The following is a 20,350-nucleotide window of genomic DNA, read 5'->3' on the forward strand; positions in this document are numbered from 1 at the left end:
GGATGATGTGCCCATTGGTGTAATGAGTTATTAAATTCTCCTCCTATCATTGTACTGCTGTCAGCTTCTTCCTCAATGTCTGTTAATATCTGCTGTACATATTTAGATGTTCTTATGTTAACAAATACATGTTATTTTTCTTCTTTTTTTTATTATCAAATCTTTATTACTTTTCCATTCCTTTATCAAGTATATTCAGTATATATTTGGATTTTTCTTCTAAATATTTCTTTTTTTTAAATTTTATTTTATTTTTAAACTTTACAATATTGTATTAGTTTTGCCAAATATCAAAATGAATCCGCCACAGGTATACCCGAGTTCCCCATCCTGAACCCTCCTCCCTCCTCCCTCCCCTCCCCTCCCCTCCCTCTGGGTCGTCCCAGTGCTCCAAGCATCCAGTACCGTGCTTCCATTCTAAACATTTTGATTTGTGCTTTGGTTTATATTATTTAAAAGTCTTAACCAGCAGTTTTTCTTTTTAAAGACATCTGTTTGACATGCTGTTTCTTGACATTTACGGTTTTTGCTCTATACACAAATGGCATTCCCTTTACAAGTATCTCCTTAATCTTTCCCAGCTAAGTTGACTTTGGGAACTGAGGATGGAAGCTGTGTTCTACATGAACTCCTGTCCCCATAGTTTGGGCTTTAAGCAATAGTTCTTTTTTTTTTTTTTTCCACCATAAAAACAAAGAGAGTCAGCTTTTTCAGTCTCCTGGTGCAGATGTGCAAGAGGGACATGCATTAAGGAAAGCAGTGGATGGAAACAGATGAGCCTCCATTTGGCTTTCTTCCTTCCTGCAACTTGTTAGATTCTTGCTCTAGTGGCAGGATGGGGAGAGCTCTGGCCTTAGGGACACAAACCCAGACTGGAATCCAGACACACCGAAGTCTTCCATTCTGATTCATCATTGCCAGAGCAATGACTGTGGCCCTGATTTGATTTCTCTGAAGTGTGGGGAGAGAGACTACCCTGATGGTTATGATTGTTCTGAGAAGGATGTCTTGTATCTTTGCAGTTTCCCACGATTCAATTCAGAAAAGAGTCAGGATGAGTGTTCACAACCCTCCCAGACTTGTGATCTTGGCAGCAATTGGCCTGCTGAGAGACGAGCCCTTAGCCATCTCTACTTTGGAGTTTCTGCCCACAGAGCTCTACCCACCACTCTTCATGGCTGCCGTCTTTGGCAGACACAGGGAGACCCTGAAGGCTATGGTGCCAGCCTGGCCCTTTGCCCGCCTGCCTCTGGGAAGCCTGATGCAAAAGCCTCACCAAGGAACCTTACAAGCAGTGCTGGAAGGCCTTGATGTCCTGCTTGCCCAGAAGGTTCACCCCAGGTGAGTCAGATCCAGGGAGCCTGGCAGGGTCTTGGATTCCTGGAAGAGACACATGGTGCCAGGCAGAGTGCATGACCAAGTGGTGACCAGAGGCTTCTGAAAAAGCTCAGAGGCTTTTTCAGAGGAATTGCTGAGATCACTTTGGGAAATCCCTTACAAATATATAATAGGAAGGATGGAAGAGAAAAAAGAACTGGGGGAGAGGGAGCAAGAAAGGAAAGAAACAACAGCAGGTGAGAGCAGGACTGTGAAGTAAGAGCACACATGGGGAGATGGAATGTTGCCTGAACTCTGAGGCTGTGGGTTCATTCAGTGTGGATTTTGAATAATCTTACCCCACCATTTGCTGTTTCCCCACAGGAGGGGCAAGCTGCGGGTGCTGGACTTAAGGAATACCAGCCAGGACTTCTGGAACATGTGGTCTGGAGGCAAGGGCCACATGCCCTCCAGCTCACTGCTGGTTCCAGTGGCTGAGGACATGTCCAGGAAAAGGCACCCCTTGACTCCCTTAGAAGTGTACATAGAACTTTGTCTTACGAAAAAGCCCCTGGAGAAATTCCTTACCTACCTCTTCAGGTGGGTGGAGCAGAGAAAAGCCTCCATACACCTGTGCTGTAAGAAGATGAAGATTATTTCAATGTCCAAGGAAAATATGAAGGAAGTTCTCAGGATGGTGAAGCTGGACTGTGTACAGATGGTGAAACTGAGTTTCACCCAGAAGCTGTCCACCCTGGCCCAGTTTGCTCCTCTCCTGGGTCAGATGAGCAACGTTCAGAGTCTCATTCTCTCCCGCATTCGTGGGTCTGCTGTTGAGGAGCAGGACCATCAGGATCTTCTGCAATTCACCTCTCAGATCCTCCAGCTGCGGAACCTCCGGAACCTCGGCATGGAAGCTCCATTCTTCCTTGAAGGCTGTCTGGACCAAATGCTCAAGTGAGGCTCTGCCAACAGCTGATTAACAGTGGACACAATGGTAGAATATCAAGGGCAGTGTCTCATCTGCTGCTCCACCGTGAAAAGCAGTATTACAGAAGCACAGGAATCCAGGTGGGGGGAATCGGTTACAGAAGCTCTGGAAAGGGACGCCATGTTGGGAACCCACAAGTTAGGGGGCCTAGATCTAGTGCAAGTGTGTATGTGATTTCTTCTTGGAGGAGAGATTTCTGTGTTCTGAAGATTTATGTATAGGTAAGCAAAGGGGGCATTGAAGAGGGAAAATCACATCAGCCTAAGTGTTGTGAAAAGAAACTCTGTGGTCACTAACCCATGACCACAAGGAGCCTGTTTTAAAGTCCAAGTCAGTAACAGGTGTCCTTTTGCTGCATATAAGGTAATTAATATATGGGAAATGCATGGTTCTGGAGATGATGGTAGCAAAGCAGAGCCAAAAGAATGTAAAAAGTGATAGAAAGTTTGTAGATGTCATAGGGCTGGGAGTCCCTAAAGACCGGCAGCCCCTTTCTGCATGTATGCCAAGAGCCTCACCTGGCCAGAGGTATATGACCAGCAGCTCACCCACAGAGTGGCGATCTAAATGAAAAGCATTTTTTATCTCATCTCCCAGAACTTACACTCAGTGATGTCCACCCTGATGGACACTTTGTGTCACGATCTCCTCTGATCATGTTCTAGTGCATTCCATTATGTCTATTCATCCTGCTAAGGAAATAGAGTGTACTGTACTCTGCTTGACAGATGAGGAAAGACGGCTTTCAAGATCATGTGAATGTGATCCAGTCACACTAAGAAAATGGCAGGACTCAGCCTAGAATGAGACTGGACACTCTGGAATTTGAACTATATCAGCTTTGGGCCAATCACTGAGTTCTCCTCTGGAACTCAACTGCTACTTTGCTTTCCCTCATCTAATTGCTTCTTCCCCACCTCCACCCCAGGTGCTTGAAGACCCCCTTGGACAACATCTCAATCACCAACTGCCTGCTTACAGAATCAGACCTGACCCATCTGTCCTGGTGTCCAAAAATCTGTCAGCTGAAGGGCCTGAATCTTAGTGGCATCACCCTGACCGACTTTAATCCCAAGCTCCTTCAAGTTCTACTGGAGAAAGTTGCAGGCACTCTGGAAGAACTGGACTTAAACCTGTGTGGGATCACGGACGTCCACCTCATGGGCTTTCTGCCTGCCCTGAGCTGCTGCTCCCAGCTTAGGGTCCTCACCATGTGTGGAAACCTCATCTCCATGGCTGTCCTGGAGAGTGTCCTGCGTCATACTGACAGGCTCCCTGATTTAAATCTAGAGCTTTATCCAGCCCCTCGGGAGAGTTACAGCTCTCTGGGTGTCCTTCACCGGGAAAGATTTGCTCAGATAAAGGCTAAGCTGAGGGTGATCCTTACATACTTAGAACGTCCCAGGAAGATTTGGGTTAGCCCCAGCCCCTGTCCTTACTGTGGTGATGACATGTGTGGTCACCTGAGTCCCAACACATAATTCTGTAATACAGTGTGTAGTCGGTTGCTTCTATCAGAAGCTTTCTTCTGGACACTTGAAAACTGAAATCTAGGTCATACATCCATTATGAAGGGAAAACACAGCCCTGGTTTCTGATATAAGCTCAGTGTGATTGAAAAACCTGATCCAGCAGGGGTGCAGGATTCCAAAAGGGAGTGTTGACTTGAGGAATTGATGTGACTTTTTTAGATATGTGTTTATAGAGTCAAATATGAAACTGAGTTTCTGGAAGGTTCAGTCTGAGACACACATGTTCAAGTTATTTCTGTATGCACACTTGTAGAAATGATCAGAAATAAAGAGACCTTCAGTGTAAATGATAAATGCCCTCCATGATATTATTCTTCTTTCTGTATTTACATCTCGTAGATCTCCAGTTACTGGTGGAGTGGAAGCCCTCTGTTGCGTATGATCTGAAACTCCATCATTCCCTAGTTATCTTTTTTCTTCATAGTTTCCTTACTTAGTTCCGGTGGTTAATACAAACAGCAAAGGAAATACACTCAGTGGTCCTCAATAGCACATCCTGTCAAGAGTGGGTACTTACATGCATATTCCTATCAGAAAAATACTAAAATCATACAGCATGAAATATGGTTTTGTCACATTTATACCAGAAGTATATTTCAGAAGCATGTCTTTTGAAAGCTGGGTCATGTCAATAAGAGTTTTATTTTATTCCCATACCTACTATTGTTCTTCCCTATCGAGGAAGACTAGTAGAGCATGTTTTGACATCAGCATATCAAGATGTATAATAAAATGTCTTTACACCATATAACTTATAGTTGGCCATTTTTATTCTCAGCTCCCTACTCTATCCCTCAATCAGCTGAAGATTCATTATAAAATATTTCTTATGATTCTCTGGATCTCCTGTCTTACTAGTCTATAATGATGCAGAAAATATTTTTCCCTGTTCCCTCTTCTCATATCTAGATATGTACTATTACAAATATTCTCTATGTGGTTTTAAATGTGATTGATAGCCTCAGGATATTTAACTGTGTTAGAAGCCTGGGTTCCCCTTGGGTAGTGCAGGAGACACTATTTTATAAAGTAGATGGGCTATAAGGTATATAGCTCGTTACATTTATAAATTCATAATACAGCGAAGAGAGACACAAGACATAAACCATTTGAAAACAAGTTAGAACAAACTAAATAATGATTAGTGAAAATCAATTGTGGTCTGGTGGCAGTAATTCATCAAGTCCACAGGGGAGCTAGAGAAGCCAAATTCTGGAGGAATGTCAAAAGAAGCCCATTTGGCAGTCTATTGTCATCATGCTGAATAAAATTTGTCTTTAGCACTTAACCCCATGTCTCTCTCTGATTTTCTTTGGCACAATGATGACAGCTCAGGCAGGAAAGGTCCTTCTGCATATCCCCAGATTCCCGCATACCCGAGAATGACCAACTTGGAATCTGGCCACTGTGGCAGAGCTCCATATCAGCCCATGAGCTTTCTTCAGAGACTAATTTTCTGATTGATTGATTGATTTTGTTCTGGCTGTGCTAGGTCTTCCTTGCTGCATAGCTTTCTCTAGCTGTGGTGGACACAGCTGCTCTTCATCGCAGGGCTCGGGCTTCTCCTTGTGGTGGCGTCTCTCGTTTTGGAGCACAGGCTCCAGTCCACAGGCTTAACTTGTTGCTACACATGGGCTCATGGTTGCTGCTCATGGGCTTAGTTGCCCTGTGGCATGAGACATATTCCTGGGCCAGGGATTGAACTGGCATCCCCTGCACTGTAAGACAGATTCTTAAACTCTGGACCACCTCAGAAGTCCCAGGTTTTTTTAAAAACAGTTTTTGTTGAACTATAGTTAAATCATTGTGTTTTTACTTAAACACACAATTAAAAATAAACACAATTTAAACACACAATTATAAATAGTTTTAGTTAAATTATTGTGTCTCATCTTAACTGTAAGGCAAAGTGACTCAGTTACACAAATATGTATTTTTTTCATCATGTTTATGTTTAAAATGTCATGAGTAGAATCCATTTTAATGCTTTTTATGTAAAGGTCATGAGAGAAATATGGTGAAAGCAATCTTCCCCAAAGTGACTCAGACAGAGAACACCCTTCAGGGAGTCTTCACCTTGGTGGTCAGAGGTGTATAAGAATTGTTCAGGCATCAAATAACTGGGGTGCGTGAGAGGCATGGAAAATTCTTATCGATGGAGAAAAGGTCTCCCTTTGCATGTGACATTCAACTTCAAAGAAATCCTTGTATGATGCGTCTCAAAGTGGGAGTCATCCCTGAATGAGGTAGTATGCTAACACCATAAGAGCTTCAGTATTAAGTGCAGAAAAGATGTTGGTATTTATGAAGAGAAATAGCAGAATTTTATTTCTGGGCCTAACGGTGTCAACTTGATCAGAATCTGTGTGGATTTAGCTAGGTCTGAGGAAACAGTAATCATCTAAATACAGTAGAAAAGGGGCCAGTGAAATTATGATTTATTTGACTTCTAAGACCCCTGAAAAATGGAGGGGGAAATAGCCATCTGGAAAGTGTCCTCAGTGAGAACAACAACAACAACAAAAACACAACTTAAAGAAAACCTCTGGACGGCAGGGTTATTGGGGACTGAAGCAGGTTCATTTCTTCTCTGATTCCAAGTTCCCAAAGAGCCCGCAGTGCCCACCCTCAGTGGGCTGTGCTGATCTCAACTCTGGGAAAGAACAGCCTCTAAGGTGACAGTGTTTCCTCTGAGCCTCTCTTTTCCTTGAAATTTATTGCATTTCTTTTTGTGGCCTTGGGTCTTCACTGTTGTTCCTGCTTTTTTCTAGCTGGGGCAAGGGGCCTGCTCTCTAGTCGTGGTGTGCAGGCTTCTCACGGAGGTGGCTTCTCTTGTTGCAGAGCAAACTCTAGAGTGCTTGACTTTCAGTAGTTTCGGCTCCCAGGATTTAGAGCACAGACTCAACAGTTGTGGCTAATGCTGCTGCTGCTGCTAAGTCGCCTCAGTCGTGTCCGACTCTGTGCGACCCCCAGAGAGGGCAGCCCACCAGGCTTCCCCTTCCCTGGGATTCTCCTGGCAAGAACACTGGAGTGGGTTGCCATTTCCTTCTCCAATACATGAAAGTGAAAAGTGAAAGTGAAGTGGCTCAATCGTTCCCGACTCTTAGCGACCCCATGGACTGCAGCCTACCAGGCTCCTCTGTCCATGGATTTTCCAGGCAAGAGTACTGGAGTGGGGTGCCATTGCCTTCTCTGACAGTTGTGGCAAGTGGGTTTATATGCCTCATGTCATATGGGATCTTCCCAGACCAGGGATCAGACCCATGTCTCCTGCATTGGCAGTCAGATTTTTTATGAATGAATCACAGGGAAGCCTTCTTTTGCTATCTTAATATCACCCAGAGTAGTGTATTTAAATTTCCCTGTTTCTCAAAGTATAAAAATGAAAAAGAAATCTTTATTTTCCATCGTTGTGATCATTCATGATGTCCCTTTAGGAATGCTTAGCTCCAAACTGTCCAGGACCACTCTTACTCTCACTGAGGTTTTGACCTGTCTACCTTCAGAGAAGGCTTGGCTTAGGCCTGGAAAACCAATCACATCCCCCAAAGCTCTTCCCTTGCTGCCCAAATAGGCTTAGAATTTCCTGTGTTTCCTACAGAACACCTGAGTGAAAATCTCATACAAGAATGAGTGTATTTTGGTTTCTTTGATGACAACACCACTGCTTTCATGAGCTGTTTTAACTCAAGGACATTTTGCTAATTTTGACTTGACCAAAATTCCCCCAACAATGATTCTGTCAACTTTTGTTCTTTCTTGGCCAAGGGCAGGAATCAATAATCCCTTTCATGCTTGATCCACAAGAATATAACTGTCCATATTAGTAGAATACAGTATATATTTGTGAAGTGAATCAGTGAACAGGTCCTTGATTACCTGACCACTCCATCAGTCTCTGGTGATGTGTATATGATTCAATCAACTAATCTAGAGAAGTATGATGATCCAATCAGGGTCAATCCAATGGTCCCTCTGTAATCTAATCAGATATACTGTTCTGGTTGGGTTAGCAGTGGGACAGAGGGATGACAGAACAAAAAGACTTATAAAAGTCTCAAGCACTGGAGAAGAGGTGCAGAATTTCCTGGCTCTGGAGACATCAGAGGGGTTCTCACAGGGTTTGAATTGTGAGCACCCCACCAGGCAGATTAGAGCAGTAAGTTACCACCCTCATATAAGGACACTCTTCTCTTACTGGTGGTGGTGGTTTAGTCGCCAAGTCGTGTCCGACTCTTGCGATCCCATAGACTGTAGCCTGTCAGGCTCCTCTGTCCATGGGATTCTCCAGACAAGAATGCTAGAGTGGGTTGCCATTTCCTTCTCCAGGGGATCATCCTGACCCAGGAATCGAACCAGGGCCTCCTGCATTGCAGGCAGATGATTTACCAACTGAGCTACGAAGGAAGCCTTCTCTTCTCTTACCAGTGGTTAGCTAATCTTGAAGGGTGCCGTGTATCCCTAGTGAAGGGAGAGTTGTTAAAAAAAATCAGTTCTTTCCAATGAACACGTTTCAGGTTTAATTTTGCCTCTCAGTGTAGTTTTGCCTGAACTCAAACATTTTAATTAGTGCTTTAACTTCTATCATTTTAAAATATCTTGTAAAGACATTTAACATATGTATTCAAAATATCTTTTTGGAGTTTTGTTTCATGAGTTTCACCTACACAGTTCTGACACACATGGCATTCATGTTAGGGGTAACTGAGGATGGAGGCTGCGTTGGTCCACATGACCTTCCTCGTATTGATTTAGGGCTCTAAATGACGCTCTGATGTCATTCCCTCATAAAGACTGGAGTGGGTTTTCAGAATTCCTGCTGCCCACTTCCAGGTGGGACTTGGATTAATCCAAGTACCGTATGGAACTGAAAGGGCGGGTGGTTGCCGTTCCTCCGGATTGGTACTTGTCAGAGGCTTGTTCTGAATCCAGTAGGGAAAGAGCTATATCATTGTGCCCACTGAGGCCTGAATGGCATGTGGCCTAACAGGCACGTCCACCCCTGCCAGAGCAGTGCCTTAGTCCTGAGTAGATTCCTCTGAAGTGTTGGGAGATTGTCTTAGGTCTGCTCCTGCTTGGCCTGACATGGATGATATGCTCACTGGCATTTTCCACAGGATTCCTCCTGAAGCAGAGTCAGGATGAGTGTTCAGAACCCCCGTAGGCTCCTGGACCTGGAGAGAATGCACCTGCTCAGGGAAGATGCCTTGGTCTATTCTTATCTGGAGTTTCTGCCCAGGGAGCTCTACCCACCCCTCTTCATGGATGCAACCCATGGTAGGCACATCAAGACCTTGGGATCACGGTGCAAGCCTGTCCCTTTGTCTGCCTCCCTCTGGAGGGCCTCATTGCCCTGCCTTATGTGGGTCCCTTATGAGCAGGGCTGGAAGCACTTGATGTCCTGCTGGCCCAGAAAGTTCACTCCAGGGGACCAAGATCCAAGTAGATTGATAGGGTCCTGGGCATCCCGGAAGAGACTTCTGGGGTGGGCCAATTTGGTGACCCATGGACAGACCCAAGGGCTCTGAGGGTGGCAATGGAGAGGCTTAGAGGCCTTGGCTCACTGTGAGAAATGCCTTCCTGATATGTAAGGGTGCCTAAGATGCAAGGGAGGTTGAGAGAATATGCCCCATCCCTTTCCCATGAGGCCTAATCCTACTAGAAGTGGAGACCTGGAGAGGAAAGGGGGAGAAAGGGAGCTGGAGAACAGAGAGGCACAGAGGGGAGCCGGTGAGGAAGCAGGTGACGAGAGAGACGTGAAGGAAATGCAGAGGGCAGTCTGTGGTCTATTTCTGAGTCTGTGGCTGCAGTCTGTGTGGATGGTAATGCATCCCTGTCAATCTCCTGGTCCTCACAGGAGGTGCAAACTGCAGGTGCTAGATTCATGGAATACTGGCCAGAATTTCTGGAGCGTGTGGTCTGGAGCCAGCACTCAAGGGGGCTCACACTCAGGAATGGCACCAGTGGTGGAGCAGAGCTCAAGGACACAGCAGGCCTTGGCTCCCTTAAAGTATACACAGACCTTTGTCTAAGTAAAAGGACCCTGGATAACTTCCTCTCCTACCTCCCCAGGTGAGTGGCACAGAGAAAAGCCTGAACACACCTGTGCTGTAAGAAGCAGATGATCTCTGCAGTGCCCCTGGACAGTATCACAAAGGTCCTGAATATGGTGCAGCTGGACTGTATCCAGGAGGTGCAAGTCACCTGGATCTGGCATCTGTCCATCCTGGCCACGTTTGCTCCTCTCCTGGGTCAGACGAGCAACATGCAGAAACCCCGTCTCTCCCGCATTCACAGTCTGCCCGTGAGGAGCAGCAGGAAGGTTTTTGATTCCCCACTCAGTTTCTAAGCGGCACCATCTCCAGTCTGTCTATCTGGATTCTCCCTCCTTGTCTGAACCTGCCTGGACCAGACGCTCAGGTGAGGGTGGACAGCTGCCTGGGAAACAGTGAACACAACACTGGCATGTCAAGCACACTGGGTCCTTTGTGTTTCTATCCTGAGCTGTGGTATCACTTCACCTCGGAAATCAAGGGGAAGGAGCAGGGACAACACACTAGAAATCTCTGGATGGGGCAGCTTGGATCCAGTGAGGGAAGGCATGAGTTCTTCCTTACGAAGGGAAAGCTATGTCAGATGACTAAGAAAATAGGTAAGTGAAGAGGGCATTAAAGAAGGGACACCACCTCAGACCCGAGCTATTTGCAAGACAAGGTCTGAGAAATTCCCTGGTGATCCAGTGGTTAGGACTCTTCTCTTTCGGGGCTGAAAGTCCAGGTTTGACCCCTGGTGGGGGAAGTAAATTTCACAACCTGTGCAGTGTGGCCAGTAAAGAAAAATGAAAACAGAAAGTTCGGGAAAGAGACAGAGAGAAAAGCTCTGTGCTTACCAGATTCCTGAACACGATGAACTTGTCTGAAATCACTGGTCCCTAAAAGATTGCCTTTTACTCCCGGTAAGTTAGTTAATATTTAAGAAATGCATAATTCTGAGAGGATCATAGTGGAGCAGGAGCCAGAGATCATACAAACTGCAGGTGGTTTGCAGGTGATGCAGAGAGGTAGTGCCAGGCCAAAATGAGACAGGTCATTCTGGGTACTGACCTTCAGGAGGTGGTTAGTAGGACCTTGTCTTTGGGCAAATCACTTATCTCACAACTTTAGCTCAGCCGCCACCCTGATTTCTCAGGCCTAATTGCTTGCTTTCTCCCCAGATTCCTGAGGACCCCCTTGGCCCACCCGGCAGTAACTAACTGGCAGCTTACAGAGTCACACTTGCCCCATCTGTCCCAGAGCCCAAACTTGCATCAGCTCAAAGGCCTGGATCTGAGTGGGGTCACCACGATGGACTTTAGTCCTGAGATTCTCCATGTTCTTTTGGAACAAGTTGTTCTTTGGAACAAGCCACACTCTAGGAACTGAACCTAAATTGGTATTAGATCACAGAGTCCCAATGTGACTCCATCCTGTCTGCCCTTCAAGCTTGGGGCCTGTGTCTGTGTGGTAATCTCCTTTCTGGCCATCCTGGAGAAGCTTCTGAGTCACACCACTGGGCTGAGCACCTTAAGTGATGAGTTTGGTCCTTCCCCTCAGGAGAGCTGTAGCCTCATGGAGCCCTCCACCTCGGCTGACTCGTCCAACTTCAAGATAAACTCATTGAAATTATGTGGGATTTAGGATATCCAAGCTCCATCTGGCTTAGCTCCAGCCTGTATCCTCACTAGGGCATTAAGGCATTCTATCCCGAGGAGCCTTTTCTGTACCACTGTTACCCTCCTCCTAGCTGGATGCATCTGTCAAAGTTTACTTCGGGTCACCTGCAAACTAAAATCTTGGCAGTAGATGCATCAGGAATGGAAAACCAATCCGTGGTTTCAGACATCAGCTCAACGTGAATGGGAAAGGGAAAGATGATCCTATGGGGGTGCTGGATTGCAAGGGGAAATGTAGACTCTGGGAGGTGTTGGAACTTTTGGGGATATGTATTATACAATCATATATAAACCTCAATGTTTGGAGCTGCATGTGGGTTTGAGACGCACATGTTGGAATTTTCCCTGGGTAGATGTTTGTAAAGCAACTGTCAGAAATAAAGAAACTCTCGTTGAAAACCAACTGCTGCCTTCCATGGTCTTTTCCTCTCCTTTTCAGCTTATTCCTCAGCAATCTCCAGTTACTGATTCAAAAAAGAGCACTGAGTTGTCTATGATCCAATACCTTACCATTTCTGCACATTCTTTCTTCTGTTAAGAGCATCTCTTAACCCTTTGCTTATTTCTTTGGCTTTCCTATTCCTCACCATCTCCTGGAGTTTGTCAATTTCATGTCCATTCCATTGATACCATCCAGCCATCTCATCCTTTCATGCCTTCTTTTCCTACTGCCCTCAATATTTCCCAGCATCAGGGACTTTTCCAATAAGTCGGCTGTTTGCATAAGATGACCAAAATACTGGAGCTTCAGTGTCAGCATCAGTCCTTCCAATGAGAATGCAGGGTTGATTCCTTTTCAGATTGACTGGCTTGATCTCCTTGCAGTCCAAGGGATTTTCAGGCGTCTTCTCCAGCATCACAGTTTGAAGGCATCAGTTCTTTAGTGCTGCCTTCTTTACCGTCCAGCTCTCACACACACAGGTGACGACTGACAAGACCGTAGCTTTGACTATGCAGGCCTTTGTCAGCAGAGTAATGCCTCTGATCCTCAACAAAATGTTTAAGGTTAGTCATAGAGCTTTCCTGACGAAAAGTAGTTGTCTTTTGATATCATGGCTTCAGTCATCGTCTGCAGTGATTTTAGAGTCCAAGAAGAGGAAATCTGTCACTACCTCAAACTTTTCCTCTTCTATTGGCCAGGAGATATTCTATTATGCAAGGAGAACCACTACACATGCTTGACAAGAGACTGGGCTCATCTGCAGTGTGGATGATGCTTCTAGGATGGAGGGTCTTGATGTGTGTAGTGAAGCCGTTTCCTAGCACAGAAAGGTCAGGGACTGGGACCTATGGTCCCACCAGGAGAACCCTGAGGACAGCTCACATACAGGATCATGGGTACCCTAACTCCGGGTTAGGGCTCTTCACTCCGATGATTCCTTGGCCATTGAGTATGTTCCCCTTGCTGTGTTGGGACTCTGTGATCCAACACCACTCTAAGTTAAGTTCCTGGAGGGTGGCTGCAACTTGTTCCAAAAGAACGTGGAGGATCTTAGGACTAAAATCCATAATGGTGACCCCACTCAGATCCAGGCCTTTGAGCTGATGCAAGTTTGGACTCTTAAACAGATGGGGCAAGTCTGACTCTGTAAGCTGTCAGTTAGTTACTGCTGGGTGGGCCAAGGGGGTCCTCAGGCATCTGGGGAGAAAGCAAGCAATTAGGCCTGAGAAATCAGGGTGGCAGCTGAGCTAAAGTTGTGAGATAAGTGATTTGCCCAAAGACAAGGTCCTATTAACCTCCTCCTGAAGGTCAGTACCCAAAATGACCCGTCTCATTTACGCCTGGCACTACCTTTCTGCATTACCTGCAAACCCCCTGCAGCTTTGGATGATCTCTGGCTCCTGCTCCACTACGATCCTCTCAGAATTATGCATTTCTTAAATATTAACTAACTTATCAGGAGCAAAAGGCAATCTTTTAGGGACCAGTGATTTCAGACAAGTTCATTGTGTTCAAGCATGTGGTAAGCACAGAACTTTTCTCTCTGTCTCTTTCCCGAACTTTCTGTTTTCATTTTTCTTTACTGGCCACACTGCACAGGTTGTGAAATTTACTTCCCCCACCAGGGGTCAAACCTGGACTTTCAGCCCCAAAAGAGAAGAGTCCTAACCACTGGACCACCAGGGAATTCCTCAAACCTCGTCTTGCAAATAGCTCAGGTCTGAGGTGGTGTCCCTTCTTTGATGCCCTCTTCACTTACCTATTTTCTTAGTCATCTGACATAGCTTTCTCTTCCTAAGGAAGAAACCATGTCTGCCCTCACTGGATCCAAACACCCCATCCATAGATTTCTAGTGTGTTGTCTGCTCCTCCCCCTTGATTTCAGAGGTGAAGTGATTCCACAGCTCAGGATAGAAACACAAAGGGCCCAGTGTGCTTGACATGCCAGTGTTGTGTTCACTGTTTCCCAGGCAGCGGTTCACCCTCACCTGAGCATCTGGTCCAGGCAGGTTCAGACAAGGAAGGAGAATCCAGATAGACAGACTGGAGACGGTGTCACTTAGAAACTGAGTGGGGAATCAAACAACTTCCTGCTGCTGCTCCTCATGGGCAGACCGTGAATGTGGGAGAGATGGGGCATCTGCACATTGCTCGTCTGACCCAGGAGAGGAGCAAACGTGGCCAGGATGGATAGATGCCAGATCCAGGTGACTTGCATCTCCTGGATACAGTCCAGCTGCACCATATTCAGGACCTTCGTGATACTGTCCAGGGCCACTGTAGAGATCATGAGCTTCTTATAGCACGGGTTTGTGCAGGCTTTTCTCTAGTGAAAGTGGTGGTTTTTCCAGTAGTCATGTATGGATGTGAGAGTTGGATCATAAAGAAGGCTGAGCACTGAAGAACCGATGCTTTCAAACTGTGGTGTTGTGAAGACTCCTTGAGAGTCCCTTGAACTGCAAGGAGATCAAACCAATCAATCCTAAAGGAAGTCAACTGTGAATATTCATTGCAAGCACTGATGCTGACGGTGAAAAGCCAGTACTTTGGCCACCTGATTGGAAAAGCTGACTCATCGTAAAAGACCCTGATCTCTGTGAAGGAAAGTTGCACAGCTCAAAATAGCCTGGAATTAAAACTCCCCTCCACGTCCTCTCCACCATTCTATGCAAAGCAAAGAACTCTCTCACCCAAAGAAAAAAATGGACACTACGCCCAGCTCCCAGCCCGTCCAGCCTCTGGCCGATCTCCAGAATTCCTTGCCCCAGCCTTTTAAGAGATAACTACTCTGAACAACCTTGGAGAACAGGCCCCCTTAAGACAGTAGCTTTCCACATCCATGCCTATATATACTTATTCTTTTCTTATGTTAGTGAAGCAGCTCACTAATCTGACTGCTGCCCCTTCTGACCTCATTAAAGGTGATTTGTTCCTGTAGAGTGCCGGTCTCGTTCTTTTTCTGAATCTCGCTTTCCTTAACTCCATACATTGCACCCTGTATAACCATGGCTGATTCATGTCCCTGTATGACAAACACCACTACATTATTGTAAAGTAATTAACCTCCAATGAAAATAAATTAATTAATTTGAAAATTATAATAACTAATCATAAACACCGTTAAATATATATACCATTATGAAGGGAAAAACAAACAAACAAACAAAAAAAACCCTGATCCTGGGAAAGATTGAGGCCAGGAGGAGAAGGGGACCACAAAGGATGAGATGGTTGGATGGCATCACCGACACAATGGACATGAATTTGAGCAAACTGTGGGAGATGGTGAAGGACACAGAAGCCTGGCATGCTGCATTCCATGGGGTCACAAAGAGAGGCACATGACAGAGCAACCGAGCAACAACTCAGTTCCAAACAGGACTTCAATAAGCCCAGACTCTTGCCTCTTTTCGTAGAGAAAATCATGAAAAGGAACTTCCCTGGGGTTCCTGTGGTTAAGAATTCACTGGTCAGAGACAGGGATACAGGTTGGATCCCTGTCTAGGAAGACCCCACAGACTGTGGAACAACTAAGCCCAAGCACCATGACTACTGAGCACCCGACTAGAGCCTGGGGGCCATGACCACTGATGACCATCCCCCGATCCCACACTCTGAGATGAGACGCCGGCAAAAGGAGAAGTCAGCACATTTCAACTCGAGAGTAGCCCCTGCTCACCACAACCAGAAAAGGCTGCACTCAGTCAGCAAAAGAGACCCAGCACAGCTAAAATAAGCCAACAAATAAATAAGATTATAAAAATAAATAAATAACGATTGTTTAAAAGCATGAAAATCATTAATTTGAGATGTATCATGATCATCATCCACAGTAATCTTTTGATGCTTTCTGAATGTTTTTTCAGCCCCTGACCATTTGTATTCTGGCTCCCCTTATAACTTTTGAACAGTTCCTCAGAGCCACATAAGAAGACACTTTTCTGGCTACGATCTTCTGTAAAATCACTGAATAAAGCATATGTGCCATGTTTTAGTTTGTTCATTTTTTTTGTCATTTGAGCTGCTCTTCCAATACCTTTTCCCAGCCCACAGTGTCTTGTCCCCACTCACCTGAGTTCCAGGGATTAGATGGAAACTGTCGACTCAAACAGGAGTCACCACCTGAAAGTAAAGTCATTTTACTTCTTGGGAGTATTTAAGAGCCAAGCCTGGGCTTCCTCGGTGGTTCGAGGGTAAAGAATCTTCCTGGAATGCAGGAGATCTGGGTTTGATCCCTGGGATGGGAAGATCTCCTAGAGGAGGAAATGGCAGCCTGAGAATCCTTAGAGGTGAGACCCTGACCCCTGCTTTCTTCCTGCTGCTGCCCCGCACCTGTCCTTCTACAGTGAAGGGATCAGAAGTGCAGGCTGGGCAGGTTCTGGGAAGGAAGGTCTAATGACGTGGAGCAGCCGGGTCCCACAGCTAAAGAGGCAGAAGTATCTCTGGGGTTGAGTTCTAGACTCCTGGCTTCAATTTCATTTCTAGAATAAAAGGGAGATGCTGTCTGGCAGGCAGTGAGCAGTGCTTCCTGCTTTCCTCCCTGAGTCTTTTCAACCAAAAATCTGTTTAGATTTTCCTAGAGGAAAGAAACCCACTTAATATTCTGTGGACGTGAACGAACTGTGAACAAGTCATTTTGGAAGCACTAAATCTTGTTCTTAAATTAGATCCTATAAGACTGGAGGTTTATTCCCAGTTCATGTATAGGTGAAGCAACAGTTAAAAAGATATTTTAGTATTTTAACCAATGTTGTATTCTTCTATTAGAAAATTCAGAATTTTAGCCTATATTCATCTCATATGTGTAATTTCCTGCCTGTTTCTTTAAACAGTTTTTATTTTGTATTGCAGTATAGACAGTTATAATTCTGTGGTAGGTCTTCTCTGCTGGTCCAATGGTTAAGAATCTGCCTTCCCATGCAGGGGACATGGGTTTGATTCCTGGTCCCAGAAGATCTCACAACCCTGGAGCACTAAAGCCCACGTGTCACAACTACTGAGCCACTGCTCTAGGGCCCTGCTCCAAACCCAGGGAAACCACCTCAGGGAGGAGCCCAAGCACTGAGTTGCCCCAGCTCCCCCTAACTGGAAACGTGTCCTGCACTGCAAGAAGACCAAGCTCCATGAAAAATAAGTAAATTAATCTGTGAAAAGAGAGAGAGAGAAGTTTTAATATTGTGGTAATTTCAGGTAAAGAGCAAAGGGGCTTGGCCATGAATATACCTGTGCCCATCCTTCCCCACACTTCCCTCCCATCCTGGCTGCCACACAAAATTGAGCAGAGTTCCATGTGCTCTACAGTAGTTCCCCAACTGTATATTCATGAGGAATAAAATGCCCCATTAAGACATCATGGATGAAGAGGAAGTCTCCAAATTCAACACTTTTCATATACAAGAACAATACTTGTATGATACTACTTGTCCATGAGAATCAAAAATGAAAATAGCCAGGAAAGTTTAGGAAAAAAAGTTTAATGAGATGGCATTAGATTTAAATACACTTTCAAATACATCAATAAACCAAAATAATAAAAATGTGTCATAGTGGTAAATGAATTCCCAAACAGTTTAGTATCTGTGAATTAAAATACTGACACTCAAACCATACAAGTCATAACATAATACAATTTGAGTGTATGGTAAAAACATGACTCACTTGTAACCTAGAGCAGGAGGAAGGGGTTGGGGAAGAAACCTGTAGAAATTCAGACATGGCCTGAAAACTCAGGGCACTGGGTCAAAAGAGGCTGGTTTTAAGGAAAACCTAATTCAGGTGGAGGGGTTACACATTTTTAATGTTGTGATTTTGATCAGTGAGAAAATCTCATGGACAGTTAACAGGGATGCACACACACATGGAAATGCTGCTGCCCACGTGCCGGCCCCACTTCCAAGGAAAGGAAGGGCCAGCTCCTCAGCTCAGAGAGAAGCGCCAGAGACATCAGGGCCTGACAGCTTTCTTTAGGGCAAGTCTCCCACTTCCAGTCAATCAGATCTTCCCTCCCCAGATCACTGCCTGAGTCCTGAGGGACAGGGTCACAGAGAAGGGGCTCACCGACCCCTGGAGCCCCTAAAACGTCTGGCAGGCAGAGGGTGAGGAGAGCAAGCCTTCCCAGTTCAGGGAGCTCAGTCTAGTCCAGGGGGCCCCACAGCCCAGTCAGCTCAGGGTTTATTCCACGAGGCGTCATTGCATTGACTTTCTCTCAGGGTGAACATGGAGTGGATGGAAAAGCTAGAAATTACAGCTCAAGATGCCTTCTTTCCAAGAGGTCCAACTTTGTATGAAGAGGGAGGGAAAGAAGGAAGGCAATGAAAAAGCATGGAGAGACGAGCCCATGGACTTCTGCTGAAAGTTCTGTCTCTTCAGGTTGTGAACTAAACTCAGTTGGAATCCGAGTCAGAGGAGTCCCCTGAGGACGATGAGCTGGACCCGTGGTCCTCCGGCTCAGAATCTCCATCTTCATCCTCACTGCTGGGGGCTGAGGAGCGGCTGCCTTCCTCCTCTTCCTCATTTTCCTCTGATCTCCCTGAGGCAGGAGAATATTCTCTAATCATGTCTGATGATGCTAACTCTGCAGCCTGAAGCCCTGGGTCCTCTCTAAGCCTTCCTTGCAGATTCCCTGATGATGGGGACTGCAGACCCATCCTTCTAATCTTGGAATTCGGGCCCCCGGTCACGCTCATGTTCTTACGCTTAGCACAGGTCGCCTCTCTGTAAGCAGCATATTCTTCAGGAGACAGAGTCCTCAGCCAGAGATCAAGGTCCACCTTGTACTGTGTCTGCAGTCCCTCCGCCTGCTTCTTATAAAGCTCCTTCTGGTCCTGGGGGACCCGCTGCCAGCGTCTACTGATCTCCACCATGCGCTCCCTCGGGGGCACCACTTTCAGCTCCCTGCTCGACCAGAGATCCTGGTGGAACTTGTGATAGCCATTCATTGGGGGCTTTTTGGGCTCTCCGTGGAATTTCCACTTCATGGGTAAACTCTTTTCTGGGGGAGACTTCACTTTTTGAACATTCTCCTGAAGCTTCTCTGGCACTTTCATTTCACTTCTTTGAGGGACACCAGATTTCTCAGGGTTTGGGACTAGATCAGGGTGCTGTGCTCTGAACAGAGCTATTTTCTCCCTAAAATCCTTTTTCTCTTTCTCAAGATCCTGACTGTGTTTCACCCTCAGCTGCTCAGGCACCTTCCTGTGTTCCTCAGACAGAACCTTGGTCAGCTCCTGGTTGCTTATCTTGGGGTGTTTTTGGATGTACTGGGGTCGCATCACTTGGGAAATGTGCCGGTAAGCTGTCAGGGACTTCTGGAACAAATAAGCATGTTTCTTATGTTTTCTGCTGTTTTCTTGTGTTTTCTTGTGTTTTTTGGAAGGATTGCTAACATTTTCCTTAACTTCCAGGACTAATTCTTTCAGTGTGCGAAACTTTCTCACCTTATGGGAAACCTCTAACCATTTGAGTTTGCACATTTCACCAGAAAAATCTTTAAAAGCTACTTTTTCCCAGTCCATCACTGACTGGGTTGTTTTGAACGTGTGCCCGTCACTGGATGGAATGCTTTTCTCCATACTTTCCAATAACTGCACAATGTCTTCCTTGGACCAGTCATCTTGGCGTTTAGGCATTGCCATTTCTAGGTCTTTGGGACACTTATGTGATCCCAGCAGTTCAGACACCTCAGCAGAATTTTTGTTTCTTCACTCTCAAGATTCAGCAGGTGAGTTATTTCTGAAGTCCTGCAGTGTGTGCGATCCTCTGTTTCTGTGGAGAAAGAAAAGGAAAGTTATTCTCCTATGTGACACAGGAGAGAAGCAGAGCCCACTTGGGATACATCCCTTCTGTTATTTCATTTACCCTCAAGAACATAAATGAAAACCAGCCCAACCTGTGAGTTGAGAGTCCTGTTGAGCATTATGAAGCTTCTTTTCACAATTAAAAATCCTCAGGCCTGAACCCAACTTGCCTCCCAGTCTCACCACAGTGGGTTTTACATAGAAATGAACAAGAGCCTGGGGACTCACTCAAGGGACAAAGGATGAGAGAAAAGCAAGGGAAGTTTAAAATAAAAATGCCTGACAAGCAACAGGGCTTTAAAATAGCAATGAGATACCACAGCACACGGACAAGAATGGTCAAAATCCCAAAGAAGGACCAAGTACTGAGAGGGTGGAATATCAGGCAATTTGATTCATTTCGTAAGGTGATGAAAAACATTACAAGCCTTCTGAAAGACAATAAGGCAACTTGTTACTAAATTAAATATCCTCCTACCACGTAAGTCAGGACTCATGCTCCTTTGTATTTGCCCAAATCATTTGAAAACCTGTATCCATAAAAAAGAAAAAAAGACCTGC

At 45.5% G+C, this 20,350-nt stretch overlaps 2 protein-coding genes across 2 annotated transcripts; one reads left to right on the top strand and one right to left on the bottom strand.

Moving 5' to 3' along the window:
* The first annotated feature begins 1,054 nt into the window (after positions 1-1,054).
* LOC113886079 (PRAME family member 8-like) lies at positions 1,055-11,092 on the top strand. Its single transcript, XM_027532012.1, has 6 exons — positions 1,055-1,341; positions 1,702-2,274; positions 3,237-3,684; positions 9,698-9,912; positions 9,988-10,144; positions 11,054-11,092. The coding sequence occupies exons 1-6, from the start codon at positions 1,055-1,057 to the stop codon at positions 11,090-11,092; spliced, it is 1,719 nt and encodes a 572-aa protein (XP_027387813.1).
* A 7,284-nt stretch (positions 11,093-18,376) lies between these two features.
* Positions 18,377-19,264, bottom strand: LOC113886080 (upstream-binding factor 1-like protein 1). The gene has a single exon (XM_027532013.1). It carries the CDS (start codon positions 19,262-19,264, stop codon positions 18,377-18,379), a length of 888 nt encoding a protein of 295 aa, XP_027387814.1.
* Between the last annotated feature and the right edge of the window lie 1,086 nt (positions 19,265-20,350).

Source organism: Bos indicus x Bos taurus, chromosome 29 (assembly GCF_003369695.1).
Source record: "Bos indicus x Bos taurus breed Angus x Brahman F1 hybrid chromosome 29, Bos_hybrid_MaternalHap_v2.0, whole genome shotgun sequence".
Lineage (NCBI taxonomy): Eukaryota > Metazoa > Chordata > Mammalia > Artiodactyla > Bovidae > Bos > Bos indicus x Bos taurus.